Source organism: Psammomys obesus, unplaced genomic scaffold, assembly GCF_907164565.1.
Source record: "Psammomys obesus unplaced genomic scaffold, mPsaObe1.curated_primary_1811, whole genome shotgun sequence".
Classification (NCBI taxonomy): Eukaryota; Metazoa; Chordata; class Mammalia; order Rodentia; family Muridae; genus Psammomys; species Psammomys obesus.
In genome coordinates, this window is record NW_026588752.1 from 13,286,548 (window position 1) to 13,309,818 (window position 23,271).

General features: G+C 43.2%; 1 protein-coding gene across 2 annotated transcripts in view; it reads right to left on the reverse strand.

Moving 5' to 3' along the window:
- Tenm2 (teneurin transmembrane protein 2) overlaps positions 1-23,271 on the reverse strand; it is a 670,345-nt gene that overhangs the window by 252,910 nt on the left and 394,164 nt on the right. For both annotated transcript variants that reach the window (XM_055604663.1, XM_055604662.1), the window contains one exon: positions 3,254-3,492. In XM_055604663.1, the coding sequence (XP_055460638.1) occupies positions 3,254-3,492 (239 nt within the window). The remainder of the gene's footprint in view (positions 1-3,253; positions 3,493-23,271) is intronic.

Below are 23,271 nucleotides of genomic sequence, written 5' to 3' on the forward strand. Positions count from 1 at the left end.
AAAAAACAAGAAAGAAAGTCATCACTCATGAACATAGTTCCCTTGTCTTTTCCAGCCAAGCTCTTCTATACTAGGGTCTGTTTGGGCCAGGGGCTGAGTGACATACAAAGTAGTCTCATGATGGTTCACACTGCTTTTCAGAGTAATTTCTTCCAGAGTGTTTTCATGCTAGGGGGATTTGGAGCAGAGGGGATTGGATGGAAGAACATTTCATGAAAGTTCTCTCACCCCTGCCTCATGAACAGGAAACGGGGGAATCTTTCCTGTGTCAGTGAGGGCCCACAGCTTCCAATTTGCACAAGGGCTGGCATTCTGATTTTACACCGACCCACGTGCCTGGATATATATATATATATATATATGGAGGAGCTTGTCATGGGGCGAAGTTATTCCAAATTGCTCACTTCTGGAAAGGCTTCTCTCCACGGGTTTGAACATGCAAGAAAGATAATTTGACCTATTTGTCACAGTGCCTGGCAGGCCTGAACCCACTGCCTGCCCATAAACGTCCTGGGGCTGATGCTTCAATTTCAGGACCTGTCATGTTCTTGTGGAATAGGGAGTTGCGTGTGAACCAGAATAGACTGAGGTCCTGAATGTGCCCGTCTTTTTAACAGGGGGGCCAGGGATTTTATGTTTCACTTCTGTCCTTCCCTGGTGGCTTGTTTTAGGTTGGTACGATCAATGCCTGCGTCCCCACAACCCTCTCCTCTGTGTTTGCAGTGCAGTGTTTATACCCCCGCAGCTTTGTAATTAATAATATGCTGCTTTTCATCTTCAAAGTGATTTATACACATTAATTAATTCTCACTGTACTTCAGAGATTCTGTACGTAAGTAACTATCATGCCCTCATGCTGTACTTAGGAAGCCAAGGCTCAGAAGGCAAGCGGTTCTCCACAGAGAAATGGATTGCTGGGGCCAATGTCAGCACTTAGGATCCTGACTCCTCACTGAGCCTGCAGATCTCTCCTCATCTCTGGGGAAGAGCTGATTGTACCTTGTAGCTCCACATTCACTGCCATCACTGCTGGGCAAACTGGCCTGTTACATCACTCAATTTGAGTCATAAACTATTTTTCAGTACTCCAGGGTCAAAGCATAGTCTTACCTAAAGCATACAAAATAGGAAATGATGGATTAGGAAACATATTTATCCTCAGTCTGGAGGCTATTGGAAGCTGGGCCTGAGCATCTTACTATGGTTTATTGGTTTATAATCCATCATTTACAAGTTACGCACCCGATTAAAACATTAACCTCTCGCTACACAGTTGCCCATTTATATGACCACCCTTACAGAAAGCTATTATATTTTAACTATCAAGCTCAATACATGGGCGCTAGCCATCTATCTCTCCCCTGCAAAGGGAGGAGGAGCTATATTGGGGATGCCATTGGCAGGGGCAGGCAGTGCCTCAATTTCTGCATCTGGGCTCCCCACGGTGCCCACTGGCCCAGCAGAACATTAAGCACGAGAAGTAAGCACATGGACCCTTTTTGAAGTTTCTGACATAAAGCCAAATCATGCAAAGACCCCAAATTTGTCAAATTCAATTTGCTTCCACCAAGCCCCTGAAACATCGGGGGACTCAAAGATCCCAGTTAGGTGATGGGGGGGGTGTCAAGTCAATCCATTGCTGTATCCTTCATCAAGAGGTGAGATGCCGATGTGACTTGAAATCAGGGACACTGAGTGTCCGTTCCCACTGAGAGCTGAGGGCTAGAGTGAAAACTCTTTTTGTAAAACCCCAGGCAAATATGGCCCCTTTCCTTTCCCTGAAATATCAGCATTCTCACATTTGGAGGGCACTGCTGGTAAATGCAGCTGATAAAGAATATATAAAGGTTTATTTTTCCATATTAAGATGAGCGTAGTTATACTGTGGATGACAATAAAAAGTGTGTATTGATTTTTGGCTTGTACTAGTCTACCTTGGGCAGAGCTGGTATTCAGATTTCTAGAGGCATACCATAATACTTCTGTGCCATCAGGTAAGCTCAGGTCAAATGCCCTGGGAAGGACTGGGCCTGCCTCTTTTCTGCAGGCACCATGCCAGAAGGATGGGATTAAGGCAATGTAGGAGCTCCACCAATGGATGAGAAAGGAGGGCTGATGTTGGGAAAAGGAAGGCCAGCCGCATCAGCATCAATGTTGCTTTGTCTCTTTTCCTAAAGGGGAGGAGTTTTTCTCCCTGCATGCTTGGAACTGTTTTGGAGTCAGCCTCTTTTAGCTGGTGTTTTATAGGTTTGCTTTGCAACATGGCACAGCCTAACCAGGGAGATCTGTCATAGCTGCCCTAAAAGCAAGCCAGAACCATCAAGTGTTTCAAATAAACCTTAACAAACATCACCATGGCCTCTGCCTGGGCCAGGAGACCTGTCATTGGCAAGCTTAGCTGACAGAGCAGCAGCAATGGGGCTCTTTGTCAGGGCCAGGAACTGTGACCAGGCTTTGTGTCCAGCCCAGTATGCTCATATGCTTGTGGCTCCCTGCCTCTGAGCTCCCAGCCATCTGCTGCTTTCCATAGTGACATGGTGGTACCTCACAGATGCAAATGAACATTCATGACAAGGGGAAGGAAGGTACCCCAACAACTTCACCCATCTCCCACCCTCCTCCACACACTAAGTCACAGGGTCATAGCTGTCACAAACAGGAGCTCTATTCAGATTCAATGCCACAGTGAGATGAGGACTGAGGCTGAGCAGAGAAAGGAAGCTGGGCCAGGTCAACTGTGTGGGTGTTTGAGTCTAGATGAAGACCAGGTTGTAGGCTCTGGCCTCTCAATCCCATTTTGTTCCACAGCTCTGAAAATTGGCAAGGTAGTTTGGCTTTCTCCCTGGTTAAGATGGTCTGTGTACAAGGGCGCCTAAACTTCTCTTGGAGAACCAACGCTGCATGAATATCAGAGCCCTGGTTTGCAGTCAAAGCCAGTGATGGAGAAATCTAGATGATTACTATGGGAGTGAAGGTTGGTTTGCAGGAATGATAATTCTCAGCCCTTCTCCAAGAAAAGACACAGCCAGGATGCTTTACTTCACCTCTGATAAATGTCAGCTAGAGTCATGACTGGAATGGATTCCAGGAGGAAAAAAATCCCTCCTATCCATCACTCATGATCACGTTTTCCAAGAGCCAACAGGCAAATTGTACAGACAGCAGAAAGTTTCTAAATTCACAAGTCCATGCCCCCTCGCCCCTACCTGGCCTTCTCACCGCTAGCATGGTGATCAAGGCTGCTTTGGCTTACCTATGAAATATGCCAGCAGAATGGCCAAGAGGAGGGCGGCAGCGATGGCAGACAGGGCGGCACATTTCCAACTGCAGTATTTGGAGGGTTTCTTCAGCTTGAAGGCCTTCCTGGAGAACGTATTCCGTGGCAGCAGGCGGGGTGGTGGTGTGTAAACGGTTCCTGAGGTCAAAGGGTATCCTGGGGAAGAGCTGCTGAACAGGGGTGTGCTTCCAGAGGATGTCTTGAAGAGGAAGTGCCTGCAAAGGAAGAGGGAAAAACTCAGCCTGACTGTGGTTGGCTAACAAAGACTTAGTTGTTGTTCCTTTCATTTCTTTCAGTAAAATGTTAGTCAGCTAACCTTCCTTTGGTGGCAGGTGGGGTGGGGGAAAGGAAGGAGGAGGGGGTGTGACAAACATTACTTTGGCTGGCGATACACCTTACTTCCACAAGCTTGCCTAATTTTATACCTTCACAGATGCGTCAAGATTCTACCTTCCAGGACAATCCGGCAAAGTGTTCAAAGCAAATATGAAAAGCGAATTACTGTCATCACTCAGAAATGATGACAATGATGCTGGTGCTAAGTATTATCACATACTAGAGATGCGCAATTGAAAGATACTTGAAATATGTTGTCACCACCGTTTACAAACTAAATGTTATAATATCCCTAATTTAGATATGAAACACCGAATTGGGAGAAGTCAGATAACTGTCTAAGGATTTAAACCCAGAGTTCTGTCTTTTGGTAAAAATCTCTGCTGTTAAATATTATCCCGGGCTGCCTCTCAGTTCTTATACATTTTCATCTCTCCTTCCACAGAGAGTAACCATTAGTTGTCTTTCTTGTTCAGACAGCATCTTTAGGTCTTGTGATCATGGTTCATTAAAAAAAAAAAATCTTTGTCCATCAATTGAACATGGTGTCCTTGGTACTCAGACCTATAATGTGATAACTATATAATAAAACATGAAGTATGAAAAAACAAAAAAACAAACATGTGACCTCTCAGAAGATAGTCACTCCAAAGGCAATTTCCAGAACATCAGTTCTCTGACAATAGGTTGTTTTTTTTGTTTTTTTTTTCCATATAGATACCAAGGATAAGATTTTGAATATGACTGGCTACACTTTATTTAAAACAATGTCTAGGAGATGAAAGGTATGAATGGCTAATCAGATTCTAGAGTCTACCTGTGAGAGGGCAGGATCTGTGTCTCACCTAGGACCTAGTTCATCCTCATATTTTTAAGTACCCAGTTAATATTCCAACATTCAAGGGAGATTTTAGTAAATTAATGCATGCATGAGCACATGAGTGAATAATTGGAGTCCTATTATTTTGCAGTTATATTTGCTGCAATTCTAAAATGTGAAAATGTCAAGAAAGGTATTTCCTTCTTTCTCACACTTTCAGTAGATCCATTTTTATTTTTTGATACAGGGTTTCTCTGTGTAGTTCTGACTGTCCTGGAACTCACTCTGTAGACCAGAGTTGCCTTGACCTCACAGAGCTCCAACTCCCTCTGCCTCCCATATAGTGGGATTAAAGGTGTGTTTCACCTACACCCAGCCAGTAAATGTATTTTTCCCTATTGGCTGTTTATATCTTGTTGTCTTCATGCACCTCGCCTCAGTCCCATTCTGTGTTCAATAAGATTGGCCAAGTATTATAGGTAGAACCCTGAAGTCTGGAGTTAGCTAGTAGGAATATGACATGGGGCTTCCCTTGGTTTGAAAAACAATGGCCCCTAGAGACTTACATATTTGTATACTTGGTCCTCAATTGGTGGAACTGTTTGGGAAAGATTAGGAGGTGTGGCCTTGTTGAAGAATGTATGTCACAGACGTGGGCTTTGAAGTTCTCAGTGTTCTCTCTCTCTGTCTCCTACTTTCAGATCAAGATATGAGCTCTCAGCTGTTCCAGCCAACATGTCTGTTGGCTACTGCCATTCTCCTCCACCATGGCGGACTCTTAACTCTCAGGAGCCGTTGGTCCAATTAAATGCTTTCTTTGAAAAGCTGCTTTGGTCATGGTGTCTTACAACAGCAATAGTGACATAATTAAGACAGGGTTCAAGCTACAGTTTCCCTCTCTCGCTTATTTGCCAAGCGTTCTATAAAGACCGACTATACCATACTGCCCTTTCTGCTGAGGACTAGCAGGCTTTTTCAGAGGTATCTGAAGGCAATATCACTGTCATTTTCAATATTTGTATCTTGACCACATACAGAAAAACATGCAATGTATTTGAATTGTTTATATAAATCAAGCAAGCCTGGTACAATTTGAGGATCAGGTTAGAGATGTGTCTGACTAACAAAACAACAAATATAGCAAACATTAAAGCAGACAAATGATATTTAGACTTCATTTGTGCTGTATATAAGTTCAATTATCTCAATAAAGCTTGCACACTAATTCTATAAGTAAAGGGTTAGGTTTCCTGCCAGTAGCCTGTGCCCATGCACACATACACAGGTGCATGCACACACACACACACACACACACACACACACACACACACACACACACTCAGAGAGAGACACATACAGAGAGAGTATAGAACACACAATGCTATATGTGTGGTGGACAACGTGTGTGAGTTGGCTTTTTTCCTTCTGCTGTGTGAGTTCTGGGGATCAAACTCAGGCTATTAGGCTTGGCAGCAAGCATCCTTAGCCACTAATCCATCTTGCTCGTCCCAAAAGCCCCCCTTTTTTCACTTTTTAAAAATTTATTTATATTTTTATAAATTACAATTTCTTCACTTTGTATCACAGCTGTAGCCCCTCCCTCATCCCCTCCCAATCTCACCTTTCCTCCCTCATCTCCTCCCATGCCCCTCCCCAAGTCCACTGATGGGGAGGTCCTCCTCCTCTTCCATCTGACCCTAGTCTATCAGGTCTCATCAGGACTGGCTGCACTGTGTTCTTCTGTGGACTGGTAAGGCTGCTCCCCCATCAGGGGCAGGTGAACAAAGAGCCAGCCACCGAGTTCATGTCAGAGACAGTTCCTGTTCCCCTTACTAGGGTACACACTTGGAGATTGAGCTGCCATGGGCTACATCTGTGCAGCAGTTCTAGGTTATCTCCATGCACCGTCCTTGGTTGGAGTATCAGTCTCAGAAAAGACCTCTGGGCCCAGAATTTTTTGATCTGTTGCTCTCCTTGTGGAACTCCTGTCCCTTCCACATCTTCTTATCTCTTCTTTCATAAGATACCCTGCACTCTGCCCAAAGTTTGGCTATGAGTCCCAGCATTTCCTTCGACACCTTGCTGGGTAAAATCTTTCAATGGCCCTCTGTGGTAGGCTTCTCTCCTGTTTTTCCTGTTTTCTCCCTCTTCTGATGTCCATCCCCTTTGCCTTTCTGCATGAGGATTGATCATCGTACCCAGGGTCCTCCTCCTTGCTAAAAGCCCTTTTTTAATGGGATCAGCTAATAGTCTTTTGAAGAAGAGTCTCTTGAACACCCTAGGGTTGGTGTTTAAGGGAGCAAGAAAGACTTGTATTGTTTCCTAGCAGTGCTCTTGATGGGCAAGTTAGCTTACACTAGTTACCCAGTCTTACTCTTGAGCATCACTATCACGGGAAATGTAAGCACAGGAGCTGCATATGTAGCTGCACACCAACCATGCAATATCATTTAAGAAAAACTTAGCCTAGAGGGTTTCATAGTAGGTGTTCACTTCTTAATGAGTAGCTTTTATTAAGGAATATTTGAGCAACATAACGAGCTCAAAATGTGAGTTTTAATTTAAAGCTTGGCAACCATGGAACACATGTCAAGATCTTCCAGACATGCTAAGTACTATCCCACTGCCCCATAAACAGTGGAAACAGCCAGCAAAGGTCAAGAGAGGTGGGAAAACCAGGCTCTTGATTTAGGACCCTGTCAGCTTTATCTCTTGGACTACTGTGCACCAGTAAGGAGACATTAATGAGTATTTAAAATATGTACGAGTCCAAGCTTGCATACCTTCAGTGACCTGTTCCTTTCCATGGCTTCAGCCATCACTGACAGGTCTGAAGATCTAGCTCAACTTGCTCCTCAGAAGTAGACCCATGTCTCTACTGTGTACCAGACCATCTTGTCCACTAGAAGAGCAGCCTTGCTCTCATCCACCCAGATATTTCTCCAGTCCTGTAACAGTATTATCCATGTTGCTGTACTTTGGGGGATGGGATGCAAAGCCTCTTTGGTTGTGTGTGTGTGTGGAGAGAGAGAGAGAGAAACAGAGAGACACAGAAAGACAGACACATACACACAGAGACAGAGACAAAGATGGTTTGGTGTGAGTGTGTGTGTGTTTGGTATACACACACATATGTGTGTAAGGGAGGCCAAAGGAGGATGCCAGGTATCCTATTCTATCACTCTACACCTCGCTCCCTTAGGACAGCCTCTCATTGAACATGGAGCTTTGCTTTGGCAAACTCCAGCGATCTTTCCACCTCTTTATAGTCCTGGGGTTATAGGTACAAATGTGGCCTTTTACATTCTGGCTTTTTACACGGTGTTACGGAATCTGAATTCAAGTCCTTATGCTTGCAGTAGTGATACTGAGCCATCTTCCCAGCCTGTAAACCTCATTGACTCTCACCTTGGTCTTTCTCACCTAACCCACCCCACCTGAGTCCCTCCTCACCTTTCCATTACCTATCTGAGAAACCAACCAACACCCTTTCTATTCATCCCTTTGTGCTTTCATGAATCTTATCATGCATTTGGGGCGGTGTCTAACATGTATTCTTTTGAAAAAGTTTTTCTCCAACTAACATGTGACTCCCTGTACACTCAACAGTGGTGGACACTATCCTTAGTACCTGCAGAGTCTAAACACTAGTGCCCAGATAGCAGTCATATTTGTGACCATTGAATGAATGAATGAATGAATGAATGAATAAAACAGTGTTTTGGCAATGTGAGAATAATAAGGTGGAGGTTAAGAAGTTTAAGCTGGATGTAATGATGTTTTGGAGGTACTAATTTTTGGAAAAGGAGAAGGATATGACTATCATAGCTCATGGAAGAGATTTCCTGTATGAAATTCTAATTTTTTTTTTTTTTAAATAAAATCACGTTTGACAACAAAGTGCATTGCCCACGCTTCCTTCTAGAGACATTCCTGGTCTTCTCCCCTCAACCACTAAGTAAAGCTTTCCAACACCACTTAGAATGACATCAGGTCTTTCTCAGGGTCTACAACACCCTGCATGGTCTGACGATGGCACCTCTCCAACCAAAGCCTGTAGCATTCCTCTTCCCCACTGTTCTGTCTGTCATATTGTCCTTTTCCTGTTCTTTGTCATCCTTCAGCCTCTCCCTTGGGGTTTTTGCACTGCATATTCCTGCTGCTTGGGAATATTCGTATAGTCTTCCCTTCATGTTGCTTGGCTTGCTGCCTTAATATTATTTTCCCAGAGATCTTTTCCCAAGTCTCATCCGTTCCCTACGACTCTCGCAGCGTTATAGCTGCCCTCATTCCCTGCATCATATGCACACATAGGTATACATGTATACATTATTTACTATCTGAATCAATCATCAGATCTGAATTGCTACAAAGAGTAAAATCATGAGGTATTTATCAGGTTTATTTAATTCTGTGGCTTACCATCTAGAATATAGCATGTACCACAGTGGTCATGCAAGTTTTTTTTTGTTTAATGAACACCTACAATATTTCCCAAGGTCAAAATACACATGCTACAAAGCACTGTGTTGTGAACATTTTATATTGTGAAGTTAAGGCTCTTTCGGTAACCTTAACGGCTGGTTTTAGAACAGTCTTACATACTTTCTAACTAGATTCATGTGTTTGCTTATGTGTAATAGGTGAGCATGTGTGCTTTTGTATACAAGACCCAAAATGTGACCCACAGACGTTGGGTCCTGAATTATCCCTGCAGGCCACATCTTCTGGGCTGCTCATTGGTACTGAGTTGCCTGTGATGATGATGGCTAAACAGAACCCATGTAGTTATCACCCATTTTCCATTTCTGGTGTTCAGAAATGACTACATAAAAATACCAAAGGTATGTCGAATTCTGTTTCTCTTAAAATATATCCATACCCTGGTGATACAAATCTTCAGAGGATAAAACTTAGCAACCACCCCCAAGCTGATAAAGAAATGTTCTTCGTGGAAACACCCATTATTCTATATGCTAACCCAAGGCATTTAATAAAAAGAAAAGATAAACCATCAAGATAAGAGCGGATCTTCGGGTTCTCCTCTACAGACACCTGTGTAAGCATTACTTGAGTGGGCTGTTAAAAATTTACAAATTCCTGGGCTTCCTTTGCCTGGAGGAAGGCGATGGCTGTGTCTTGGGTGATTTGAAAACATATTAAAGATTAAGAAATTCTAATCTTGTTTACAACTTCCAAATATGTCCAGCTGACGGAGAGTGTACTATTGTGTGAGGAGGTCTAGTGTTACTGGCCTTGGCCCGGCAACAGGAAGGCCTCAGGCGGTTATCTTTTCATTGGCTGTTCTTCCCAAAGTTTTCTCTTTAAATGTTTTGTTTTGTTTTTAAGTTGAAAAATATGAAAACTTCGATTAGTGAAAACAAAACAAAATTGAGTAAAATACAATAAAAAAGCAACAAGAGTCACAAGGTAATGGTGTGGTCACGTGGCTGTTAGGAGGCCCAGGAAGACTTAGAGACTCCTGATTTCTCCCTGACCCGGCTATTAAGACAGCTTTTCCCCCTCAGGGGCCCTGCTCAGTGTGTGGCAGGGGAATCATTTCTGATGCCCCAGCTGAACTTCTTCCCAGCAGTTGGTCATGGAAATAGCTCTGCTCAGGACTCCAGGCGTCAGCAAAAATGTGTAGTTTCCAAATGCACTTGACATTTTTCAAGCACAACTCAATTGCTCTCAGAATTGGCCACTTGTGCCTTGGAAAGGCAAGGCAAATGAGGGGGCCCCCAAAGTGCTGTCCTCGGAGTTTGCTAACACTTCGCGGGATGGTGGAAACAAGTCTTTGATGTTTTACAAAAGAATCAAAGTGGAGACTGCATGCTTCTTTCCTTTCCAAGCAATGTGGGCACCAGGGCTGGGATTCTCTCAGCCTGAAGGACATAGGCAGGGGGTTCAGGATGGATCAGGAAGGCTAGGCAGGAACTGCCCCTCAGCCCCTGTGCTCAGCTCTGGATCCCGAGGCTCAGTGATTTCCTAAGAGTACAGTTATCATAGTTTCACTCTAAAATGTCTGTCTTTCGGGTAAATGTCATCACTTCAAGTGAAAACAAAGCCATTTAATGAGAGCTGAGAAAGCGTACCTAGTAAGGAGCCATCCTCCTATGCACTTCACATGACAGCAAAGGCGTGGATTTGAGGAGGAATCTGAGCCAACCAGGCTTCTGCATCAAATTGGCTCAGTAAATTAAGGGCACACGCTTTCATTTCATTTTACTTTTTTCTGATTAAACAACCATGAGAGCTTTCAAAAGGAAGTCTAACAAATGAAAACCCTAGCAGTAGCATCCGTGCAATAGGGGTCCGTCAATTTAGGAAGCTGTGACTTTTGATTTTACATCTCTGATGCACCAAGTGCTTGACTAATCTGCAGTGGAAGCTTCCAGAACTGGAGGCTGCTGATTTGAGGCTCCAACAAGGGATTTCTTTACAGTATTTTTTTTTTCCTGCCTCTGATCCATCACAAGTAAACGTTGTCATTAACCTCAAACTCGACCAAAGCAAGAAACAAATAAATACATAAAATCCTTTAACACCAAGTACTATTTTCCAGCAGGCAACAAACCAGTGGGGTCCTTAGAGGTGGTTTCCTGGTTTCCTGTTGGCTTGGCTTTATTCCCAGGGGGAAATCCCAGCAGGGCTTCGAAACAGAAATGTACTACACAAATAATCCTGCTGCAGCAACTCTAAAGGTCAGGCTTTCTTCCTCTCCCTTCCTCTCTCACTCTGTCTCCTGCTATTTCATCACAGTGCAGCATGATGGCCAGCCAGGATGGGCTATTCTCCACTGCTCACAAAGCCGGCTGCCCTAAACATGCTTCTAGAATCACAGCTAAAGTCATAAAGGGTCTCTCCTCTACCGCATGTGGAAAAGCAGCTCTGGCTGCTAGGCAGGACAGGTGGCAAGCATTGTTTTCCTGAGAAAATTGGCCCCTCCCCCCCAGTAAATAAACCCACGGATATTCAGAGAAGCCGATGAAAATATTGATACACAGGCCCATTAATCCTTGAGATATTTTTAAAATCATCCAGGAGGTGGTTGGGATTTGACCAAAAACAAAACAAAACAAACAAAACAAAACAAAACAAAACAAAACAAACAAAAGAAGCTAGCAAAAGGGGAAAGGCAGAAAACCAGCAGGACATTATGGGGGGGGGGGGGCTCAGTGAGCGAGGTCAGGTGTGCGATGGGTTGTGAGGTCTCCTCAGTCTCATCCGGCCTGCCATGCCCTTTGAAGCATTGGGTTTATTGTCTTTAAAGGAGTAGGTTTAATAAAGAGACAGGCCATAAAGTGTACTGTAGCATGTAAAGTTACTGTAATTAGGTTTCCAGGAGTTATAATAAAACATTTAGCTGGAGAGAGGTTAAATAACCACTATCCTTCCTGGCACCATTATTCTGTTCTTCAGCAGAGGAGTGATGGTGGTGGTCCACGAGAAATTTGATGGGTAGGTTCCTGGGAGACAGAGGCAAGAGTCATGAGGTGTGACGCAAACGAGAAGAGACAAAGAGAGTGTGTGCAGGCTGAGACAGAAGAGGATGGGGTTAGCGGAAGAGAGGCAAATGGATGCTGCTCTGCACAGCTGCCAGCTGGACAGCAAGGCCAGGTGACCTTTTAGGCACTCTGTCCTTTATGAAACAAACACACAATCAAGAAATGAAGCTTCTACATTAAAAGTAGAAAACAAAGTTGTGAACTTGTGAGGGACAGCCTGGTAAATATTTGGCCAGCCCTCCCTGTACATATAAATATTCTTTACCATTATTACTGATTTTGTTATTTTAGAAAGCAGTAAGATCAGACCAAGGAGGCAGTTGTCCTCTTACCGATCTTGCAGGCAGGTAGTGCTTGAACCCAGGCTTCATGTTTATCACCATATGAACTTGGGTGAGTTTGTTAATCTCTCTGGAAGGCTGGCCATGACATTATTTACTTTGTGAACTTCATAGGGGGGAGGGTTTATTCACATGGCATTCTTAGCATTAGGCTGGCTGCTGGTGAATGGTTGATACCTATGGCTATTAATGTTCTGAGGGACCAGAACTATGTGCTATGTGTTCTTTGGCACACATTCGTGACCTGGGATCATTTAAACCCTTTGTTGAAAGAATGAATTCTCATTACTACCATGTGTCACTCACCCCTCCAAGTAATTTTCTGAGGGAAAAAAAGGGGGAATTTGAGGAGACAGCTAAAGGGCTTGCCTCTTTCATTTGAGAATTTATAGTTGGGTTGAAAAGTAAAGTATGGCTTTTGAAATTAAAACTTGAAAAAAATTTAAATGGCTGGTTCTTGACTTTAAACAACAACAAGAAACCAATGATCCAATTAATGTAATTGAAAGTCTGTTTCCTATCACAGTTTCCTCAGATTAAATGCTGATTCAGTAAAAAATAGGTTTTCAGGGTCTCCCATCTCTGAACCTTTCAGCTCATACAAGGTGCCACTGTATTTGCTTGCTTCATAAACAATGGGGAAATCCTCTACTTTGTTCTCTCCAAAATTTGCAGCTGTACAAAAAATACTCACAGCTGGAATAATTAGCAGTTCAATTTATTGCCTTCCATTTTCTAAATAGAAGCCTCAACTCTTGATATTTAAATTGTGTCACACTGTGATATAACGTAGCATTTTTCATCATAAAACATATTTTCTCCTTCATGGAATGATTTACTATGCAGTGTGACAGGTAAGGTTTCTGGAGGTCACTAAAGAAACCTGGCATTGTGTGAGCGAATCCATTTCTGAGTCTTTCTGATGAAATGAGGTGTCTTCTTTACCCCAACTCTGGTATTGTTAAATAATTTGGTGACCTTTTCTTTTTTTCAAATTAATGGGTAGAAGTCCTGAAACACACATACTCTCTCTCTCTCTCTAAGAAATAAACACAGAACACATGACCAAACAAAACTTGTGACTTTTACTTCAAACTTGACCTTGAGTTCACCATACAATGGACATACAGAGACACAGCGATTTCAAATGGACTCCTGTGAGTGCTCCCCAGTCGCCAGGGTGGATGAAGGAAGAACATTCCCCTTCAGACACAATTACCAAGCAGGATGACCTCTCCCATCACTACCTCCCAGTCAGAACCTTGCGGTGGACTTCATCATTCTGTCATTATGTTTCCCTTACACTTCTGTCTCATCTCTCCATCTACCTATGAAAGCCAGCTTCCTTGTTCTTTTGCTTGCTAATATCTTGTATAATCCATAGTTAATATTTAAGAATGTCTAGAGTCCCATGAGTCCCGCTACTAGGAATCTTAGCTAGAGTCACCCCCATATCATCCCAGGAGCATACCATGTTGTAGGTCTGCAGCTTGTCTCAGAAATGCCCCTGCCCTTAATTTTTCCTCTCTCCAAGCCCTCTGGTCTCCCACCCCCATTCTCCCCACACCTAAAGAGGCCACCTTCTAGGCAGACAGGACTTCTAGTGGAGGGAGGGGAACACCAACCCACTCACAAAAACTTTGACCCAAAATTTGCTCTGCTTACAAGCTATGCAGTGATAAAAATAGAGCAGAGATTGAGGGAATGTGCAATCAATGCCTGGGCCAACCTGAGACCCACCCCATGGGAGAGAGCCAACCTCTGATACTATTAATGATACTCTGTTCTGCTTGCAGATAGGAGCCTAGCACAGCTGTCCTCTGAGAGGTTCCACCGACTAGCAGATCAAAACAGATGCTGAGACTCAAGCCAAACATTAGGCAGAGAGTAGGGAGCCTTGTGCAAGACTGGGAAAAAGGACAGAAGGACCCTTAGGGCACAGGAGAACCACAAGACCAACCAGGGCACAGGGGGTCTGTTGAGACCGAAACACCAACCAAAGACTGGACCTAGGCCCCCAACACATATGTAGCCAATAGGCAGTTGAGTCTTGTTGTGGGTTTCCTAGTAAGGGGAGCAGGGGCTGTCTCTGACATGGAATCTGTTGCCCACTCTTTGATCAAGAGCTCCTGTTGGGGCTGCCTTGCCTGGCCTCAGTGGAAGAAGATGCGTTCAGTCAGGATGCGATTTGATGTTCAGGGGTGAATTGGGGTTCTCCACTTTTCTGAGGATTAGGGGAGGGGTGTAGGAGGAAGAGGAAGTGAGGGTGGAGGAGAGGAGGGAGGACCCTACAATCTGGATGTAAAGTGATTAAAATAAAAAAAATGTCTAGAGACAGAAAACACAAATTGTAGCTGAGTTGTTTTATAGCCAGGCACAGCTGGACTCCAAACGCTACTGGACATGGAGTGACATTGGGAAAGGCAGCTCATCTCCTTAGCCTCATATGGCTCTGAAAATTGAGAATGAGATGGAACCTACATTCCAAAGCAAACAAACAAAACAAACAAACAAATAAACAAGCAACAACAACAACAAAAACATGGATCTAAACTCTGGTCCCAGAAATCTCTTTCTTGGAAGTGTTTAATACATCACGCAACAGATTGGGTCCTTTTTCTTGAACAAATACAATGTCTAATTTTAAGACAAGTATGAAGTCAAGTCAAGCCATTATCACTGGTTACAAGCACATATCACACACTGTCATTTGATGCCATGGCAAATGAGTCTCACCCTCCTTGGGAACTGCTAATTACAGAGGCAGAGGCACTGTCCATCTTTATTTTGAGGTAATGTTCCTAACTTGAAGGGTCTGGAGGTCTGGAACTTGATGGGGTTATAAACATGCAACCACATCTGGTTTTTGTTGTTGTTGCTGTTTTGTTTTGTTTACATGGGTTCTGAGGATCGAACTCAGAACCTCCCACTTGCAAAGCAAGCACTTTATTGACAACAACCTCTCCAGCCTCCTCATTTATTGGTGTTTTTTTTTTTTTCTTTTTCCCTGAAATTGTTATTTTCAACTTCTCTGTCATTGCTGAGGTATGCCAGGCATGAGTTTGCTGACTGTTTCTATTGTGGACACCCAGTGGGTTGGAAAATAGTGGGATAATGCATTTCCAAAAATTAATTTCTCAGATTCCACTTAGCGACGGTGTGGATTTTACAGCTCTGCCCTCCCTTTGTTCCACAGCAGTGCAATGGTTGTACATTTTCACACATCCCTGTCTGCTAATCTCTGGTCCAGCTCCTCGTTTGTAACTGGGAACTCACAGATAATCTTCCCAGAAGTCTGTTAGAACTTTCGGTAATGCATTTGCTCCTTATCTGTCCTGTCCCTGCCCACCTGCGGAGCAGTTTATCTTCACAGGTTTGGTATCTCTGTGAACATGAAGATCTCATGGTATATTTTCTCATCTAAATCACTTTCAAAAGAATAGAGTCAGGGTGGCTTTCAACTCTGGAAAGCCTCCCCCCTTCATCACAGAGAAGATCCCCTTAAGTTTCTCTTGTTTTCCTCCTCTCTATAACAAAGAGACTCCTACCCCTTTCCATATATATATATATATATATATATATATATATATATATATATATATATGGAACTTAAAGGATTTTGTTAAGGAGAAAGGGCTTCATTTACCACAATGCTGAAGAGGATCGTGCTGACAGTCTTCCAGATAGTAACACAGTGCACACACACACCTTTGTAATCGCTAACCGCTGTGCAGAGACCTCAAATTGTACTACTCTGAGAATGATTTGGAAGCCGACATTTTTTTTTCCTCTAGCTCCTTCTTGGGAAAGTCTGGAGTGACCCACAGCCATTCAATATACAGAGAGGGAGAGACCTTGGAATACTTGGTCCTAAAAGAGGTGTCTCCATCCAAATCTCTCCCTTCAGGGCTCAGGAAACCTGGCAGAAGAGGAGGTGGATAGAGTAGGAGTATAAGAGCCAGAGGAAGTGGAGGACACTCAGGAAGCAGGACTCTCTAGATCAACATGAGCAAAGTTATATGAATTCACAGAGACTGAGACAGCATACACAGGGCCTGCACGGGTCTGCGCCAGATGGGGTCCTGGGGCTGAAAGGAGAAGTGGATGTATATCCCCACCCCAGAAGCTCTCTCCAGTTGATAACCACTTGCAAATGAAAAGTTGGAATTCTCCAAGAGAGTGTCACTGGGCAAACCAAGTGCTCTTAAGGGTAGGCTCCATGCCCAGCAGTAGACAGGCAATAGAAAACAAACTCAGAGTCATCTTTGGAGGTTATTATCATTATTACTATTTTTTTTTTTTGTATTGTAGCTTTTGGTCTGGTCTTGTGTTTTATGGGATTTCTCTGTGTGCAAACATTTGTGTCTGTGTATTTCCTGTGCTTTTTACCTGGCTCTTTTTCTTGCCTTGTTGTTTTGTCCCTTTAAAAAAAAAACCTTATTATATTCTGACTATTTGTTGTAATATTTTATTATTATTTCTTAGGTGCTTGTTTGTTTTCTAAGGGGAAACAGAAAGGATGTGGACCTGGATGGGAGGGGAGGTTGGGAAGAACTGAGAAGAGTAATGGGGAGGGTAAACTGTAATCAGAATACATTCTATGAAAAAAAAATCTATTTTCAATAAAAGAAAAATGGGGGGGAGGCAGGGAGGATGGGGACAGGAAGGCAGGCAGGCAGAAGGAAGGCAGGAAGGCAAAAGGCATTCAGACAGGCAGGCCTGGGGCAGAGGACTCATGTCCTAGCCTTGCTGTCTTGCTGTCTCTCCTACAGGCACATTTTTAGTTCCTAGAGGGCCCATGGTGGTCCTCCAAATGTTTTCCTCTGTGATTTAAAAGCTTTAGAATCGGAGTAAAGTTAATGTATTATAGAATTAACTATGACACTCTTACATGGACTGCTGAGCGGCAACTGTATATTCACAGTGTTGAATGGTAGCCAATTCTGTTTAGTTCTGAAGAGATTTCACTACTCACCTACCCCCCAAGCCCCTAAGTCCATTAAGCAGCAACCCATTATTCCTGTGTTCTCCCACAACTCACTACTGGCAACCACTGGGTTTGCCTTTTGTCTGTAGGGCTTTTCCCATTCTTGATACTTCACAATAAATTAATCTACACATTGTGACCTTTTAGTGTCTGTTCTATTGTCCCTGGAGTAGTTTTTAAATACACACGCTCTTCTCAGTTGTAACGTGCAACAGCTGTTGCAGTACGTAATAGAATTACATCCCTTTTGCGGGCCAAAGACTATTCCTTTGTGTAAAGCTATCACTTCTGCTTCATTCTCTCATCCATAGATAGACATTTGGGTTATTTCTACCTTACACTGCTGTAAGTTAAGCTGCTGTGGGCTTCAGTGTAGATATTGTCTTGTAGGCCCACTTTCAGCTTTTCAGGGGATCATCTTCAAAGAGGGCTTGTTGAGCTGAATGGCCGTTTTGCATTTCGCTTTCAGACAGAACTTCTAGCTAGTTTCTAAGTATAGGAAATGACAATCTACACCGAACCTCTCAGAAGGTCAGATTGTTGGTGGCACTAGCTATTTCCCCGGTATCCTTGAATCCTACATGTGTCTTGAGCTTGCTTTCAAGTCTTAATGAATTACAGAATAAGAAGCATCACCACTGAGCCAGGTTTCAGGAGGAGCAAGGAGAGCAGAATCATGTCATGCTTTACAAAATGCTTCAACACAACTCGGCTAGCTTTCACATCAGAAGACAGATTTCACTAGGGGGGCTTAGTGCGTAGCAGAGCTACCTGTGTGCGACGTTTCTCCAAGGGCTTTATTATTAGCCTAGACTCAGAGAACAACATACACAACAGTTTTCTACCAGACTCAAATATTGCCCAACCTGATGAAAGTCTACAGGGGAATGCATGGGTTTCAAAGGTTTATGATGACATAGCCGTTATGTCCGATTTCAGATACTGAAATCACCGAGTCCTTTGGGGCCAGGGTTTGTAAACATTTTGAGCTTCGACTTTCTGTCATGAGATCAAAGAGGATCTAAAAATCACATCTTATTGGTTATAATTTAGTCAGTGAATATCTGTATATGTTACTAGGTTTTAGTAAAAGTTCCTTGGTATTTGAGAAGTAATGGAGTCCACAGAATTGAAAAAAGTACTGTAAATCTTCACAAGTCTTTGTATTTTAATGACCAAAGTTTGCCAGTACTTTATAAAAATTATTATTGATTATTTGACTATGTGAGTTTTTTCTTCTCTTTCTTCTTCCTTCCTTCCTTCCTTCCTTCCTTCCTTCCTTCCTTCCTTCCTTCCTTCCTTTTTTCCTTCCTTCCTTCCTTTTTTCCTTCCTTCCTTCCTTTTTTCCTTCCTTCCTTCCTTCCTTCCTTCCTTCCTTCCTCCCTCCCTCCCTCTCTCTCTCTCTCTCTCTTTGGAGTCACAATCTCATTGTTTAGATATGATTGGCCTAGAATTTCCTATCTCTATCCAGGTGGCCTTGAACTCACAGAGATCCACCTACAGAGTGCTGGGCTTAAAGGAGTGTGCTATCATGCCTGGCTTGGCCATGTACATTTTAATTTTTCACAGTTTAAAACTTATTATATGCTATTCTTTATTTGAGAAATAAAACTACAATGAACTTTTCTGCTTTGGAGAACACACTAGAATCAGAAAAACAAGTTGACAACAGCAGAACAAATGAACAAGACTTCCACGAAACAAATAAAAAACTACAACAAATCCAGAATGATTATTTTTTAGATTTAGATTCAAGTTTGCTGGGTGTGTGTGTGTGTGTGTGTGTGTGTGTGTGTGTGTGTGTGTGTGTGAAAGAAGGGTGGGAGGGAGAAAGCAAGAAAGAGGAAAAAAGGAAAAAAAGGGATGAGAGAGACAATAATAAAGGAAGAAGAGAAGAAAAGAGGAAAGACTATTTAGCTATAATGGTTAAACGGTTAAAAAATAGGCTGATCATTTTATAGGATTCTTTCAGGGCTGAGAAGAAGAAATAGAACTGATTTATCTGAGTCATTGTTCAACTGCTGCCATGGTTTGAATGCTTGCCCCTCTTCCAACTGATACGGAACTTATGGCACTATTACAGTATTAATATGGAGACCCTGGAGAGATGAGTGGGCCATGAGGATTTTACCTCCACGGGCAGATCAGTCACTGCAAGAGTTGTTTCTTATCTTGGAAGTGAATTGCTCAAAGATAGTGAGTCCTAAGCTGTATGTCTCCCTCTCTCCTTCCCCTCTCCGTGCTACCAGCATAGGATCATGAAGCACAAAAAGCTCCTTGTCAAACAGTGGCTCCTCATTCTTAAATTCTCAGCCTCCAGAACCACTACCCAGAAGCCAGTAGATTTGCATTCATTATAACAAGTCTCAAATATTCTGTTACGGCATCACAAATAGACTAGGACAACTGACAGCAATGTGTATGTGTGTGTGTGTGTGTGCACACAAGACTGTATTTATGTGTATACACATGTGTATTTGCACGTCAAGCCCAGAAGTCAACTTCCGGAGCTGGTCCTCAGGAACTGTCCATTTTGTTTTTATAAGACAGGGTCTCTAGCTGGGACCTGGGCTCCCAGATTAGGCTAAGCTGACTGTCGAGTGAGCGCCAGTGAGCGCTGGTGAGCACCTCCCTAGCATGGGGACTGTAAGTGGGGTCACACCACAGCTTTTTATGGGGTTGCTGGGGAGCAAGCTCCGGTCTTCGTGCTCTGGTGGCAGCAAGTCTTTTTCAGACTGAATGATTTCATCAGCCCCCAGCTACCAATCCCAGCTACAGGGCTGGCGGGAGTGAGGGAAAAATGAAAGAAAAAGTAAAAGCTGCTACTCAGTTTTATGAATTAAAGATCGGCTTCTCAGTACGTATGCATGCGGTGCTCTAGCATCCCAGTTAGGGTTTTTTTTTTTTTTTTTTTAAACTCTAACATAAAAATGGTTATCTTCAGCACAGCTTATTTTTCCATTCAAATTTATATCAGACCCTTCAAGGCATAAGAAAATACCTAAGAAAACCCATCAGCATGTTTACCCACATTCCGTTCTATGTGCAGCATCCATAGGTATAATATTTTCTTCATATGCAGCACTCTTCATGAAATGATAGAAGAGCTCTTCAGGGATATTAATTAAGTTTTACAGCAACCCCTGTGACACATCTGCCTGCATCTGTCTGTTAGACGCTCAGAAATTAGTGCCATGTAGAAGTGTGCCATTTAAGTGTGTTTGTAGGCCAGCCACACACTCACTGACAGTGCTCCAAGCAGTTCCATACATTTCAGTTGTCAAGAAGAGGAAGAAAAAAAAACCCTGCCATTAAATAAGGCACCCAGCATTTAGCATCAATACGAAAATATGGCCGTGGCGCTTAGTACACTCTCAGGGGATCCTGAGGCATCCCCGCTGCAAAGCAAGTATCAAGGAAGAGGGTGTGAAGAGGAGGCGTCTTTGAAAGCTATCTGGTTTCTTTAGTGCTGGGTTTCCTGCGACTCAGGGGCAAGGCTTCCTAAAAATTCAGGTGTCAAGGAAAACTGTCATACACGTTTGCCTTAAGTACCCGAAAAGCTTGTCAGTGCCATCTTGAAAATCTTGAGGAAGATGCGGGTGGACATGCCGAGGCATGGTGAATTGAAAACCATCTGACAGAAAGGTGGGATGTTAGACTAAGAGGCAGGTGCCTGCCTGCGGGCGTTTTCTTTGCAAGCTGCAGAATTAAGTAAAACCTGAAGGCAAGTGGGGTGTGTGTGTGTGGGGGGGGGAGAAGGACTGGTTCTGCTGAAGCCTCAAAGGTTTGCAGTTGAACTGGGGTTCTTTCTAACTCTTAGGTTTTTGCCAGACGAGAGGGTTAAGCAGTTATGCGCAAAGCAATATCTGCGTTTCGTGGTAGTAAGGTGAAGAAGTGAGAAAGGAAAGTGAAATCAGGTCAGCAGCAGGCTTGCCGGGCACCTGCTGCCTCGGGGAGGCTGAGTAGGGCCGTGACTACTGGGTAACTGTTGGCAATATATGGGGTTCAGAGCCTGGTGACTCTGCCTGTAACCTGTGCAGCCTTTGGCATTGTTATATGTTAGTTTTGCTCAAGGGCAAATATTTAGAGATATGGAGAAGATTAAATGGGGCTTACCACGTGCTTGACATTGAGTAGGCCCTCAACATAATTGTTAGCCATTGCTGGGACGGAGCTACTTACTCATGAATCCCACGCATTGCCTACTTCAAACATTGCTTTCTTTTTATTTGTCCTGGCTTTATTCTTCATCTTTCCTCCCTCTCTTTCACTCCCTGTCCTCCTGCCTGTCTTTGTCAAACACGAGATTTCTGGTTAGCTTCAGGATTTCTATTACTTCTTTCCTTCCTAGGTCAATCGCACCCTTTCTTTTCACAGGAAACCTGACTGTAACACACCAGTTCCCTAACCCGACAGAGTGTGTCTGAGCCTTAGATGTGGCCTTGAAGCCTCTGTAGCATTGTCTCCTAAGACCTGGTTCATCCTATCCAAATGCTGTTTTTTTTGTTTGTTTGTTTGTTTGGTTTTTTGTTTGTTTGTTTGTTTGTTTTGTTTATTGCCCAGAGATGCCTTTTAGGTGAGAGTGAGACTCTCACTCTCTAATAAAAGTGATCTCTCCATCCAGGCTTCCTTAAGCAGCCACCAGTGTGTGCCTGCACCACCCCGAGCTCCCACAGAGCTTTGTGAGACCACATCCATCTACACCATTCCATTCCAATAGAATGCTCCTGTTCTTGCCTTTCCCCACTAGCCACAACTCACAGCAAGAGCAGGCATATGCTTTTCCTACAACTCCAGGCATTCGTCACCATGCTTGGTCACTCACAGAACCTCCGAAATGTTGGCTGAATTAATCCAAAGCCTTATGCACGCGTCTGGTAATGAGGTCACCGATGATAAGTGGGAAATTAAAAAGGAATCCATACTTAGCATAAAATCAGAGTTTCAGACAAAATAACTATGTAAGTTTGGCCTGAGGACATTTTATAGCCCTCACATTGCTATGCCACAAAAAGAAGCCATTTTTTTTTTTAACTGGATTCTCAAGCCCTTCCTTACATGCTCTCCTGTAATGGCTTAAAAAAATCACACTACCGTACCAGGAATTTCTCTTGGGGTTGCAGAAATTTGGCTAAGTCATCCCTCTAAGACATTCTTACCTGATCCCCACTGGGTAGTCAGAGGCCTGGCAGATGAGGAAAGGAGGCATATTTAAAACACTATCAATTATAAACGAGAAGACAGGACGCAGCAAAGGTTCATGTGTATTCTCGTCCACATTGTGGCTCAGCCGCCAGTGAGGGGTTAGTTCTCAGTGAGGACCACGAGTCAGACCCTACCTCAGTGATGCCTCTTCAAATGCTTCGTATGGAACGCAAGGAGAGGTGTCATGGCCTGGAAGTGTGGTAGAGAGCTTGTCTAGCAAGTAGGAGGCCCTAGATTCAATTTGTCCCTATAACCCTACCCCAACCCCCCAACAGATCATAGAGGAGGAGCTGTATTCCTTCCAAATAAAATTCTATCCTTCCCTTTATAAATCCTTTTTATTTTAAGCCCATCAGAGAAATGCAGTTCATTAAAGAGAGATTGTAACATCTGAATTGAGATGGGCACAATTTGGCACCGTCTATGGAACTTCCAAATACATATTATATATACCCTTTGATCTAGCAATTTCGCTTCCTGGAATTTAACTTTTGAACATAATCACGTAAGTATGCAAAGAAAGGTACATATACAGGACTCTTCATTGTAGTTCTGTTTGTAATAGCACAAATCAGAAAGCAATCCAAGTGTCCATCAGGAAGACATTGGTTAAATAAATTATGGCATTATGGGATATTACAGAGGCCTTAAAAAAAGGAATGAAGTAGGTCTACATGAAATTACCCGAAAAGATTTCCACAATATCTCATTAAGTTAAAATGAAACTTACTAAGTGAAATGTATATGGTTCCATTTCTATTAAAATATATGCCTAGACATCCATAAACATTTTTGGA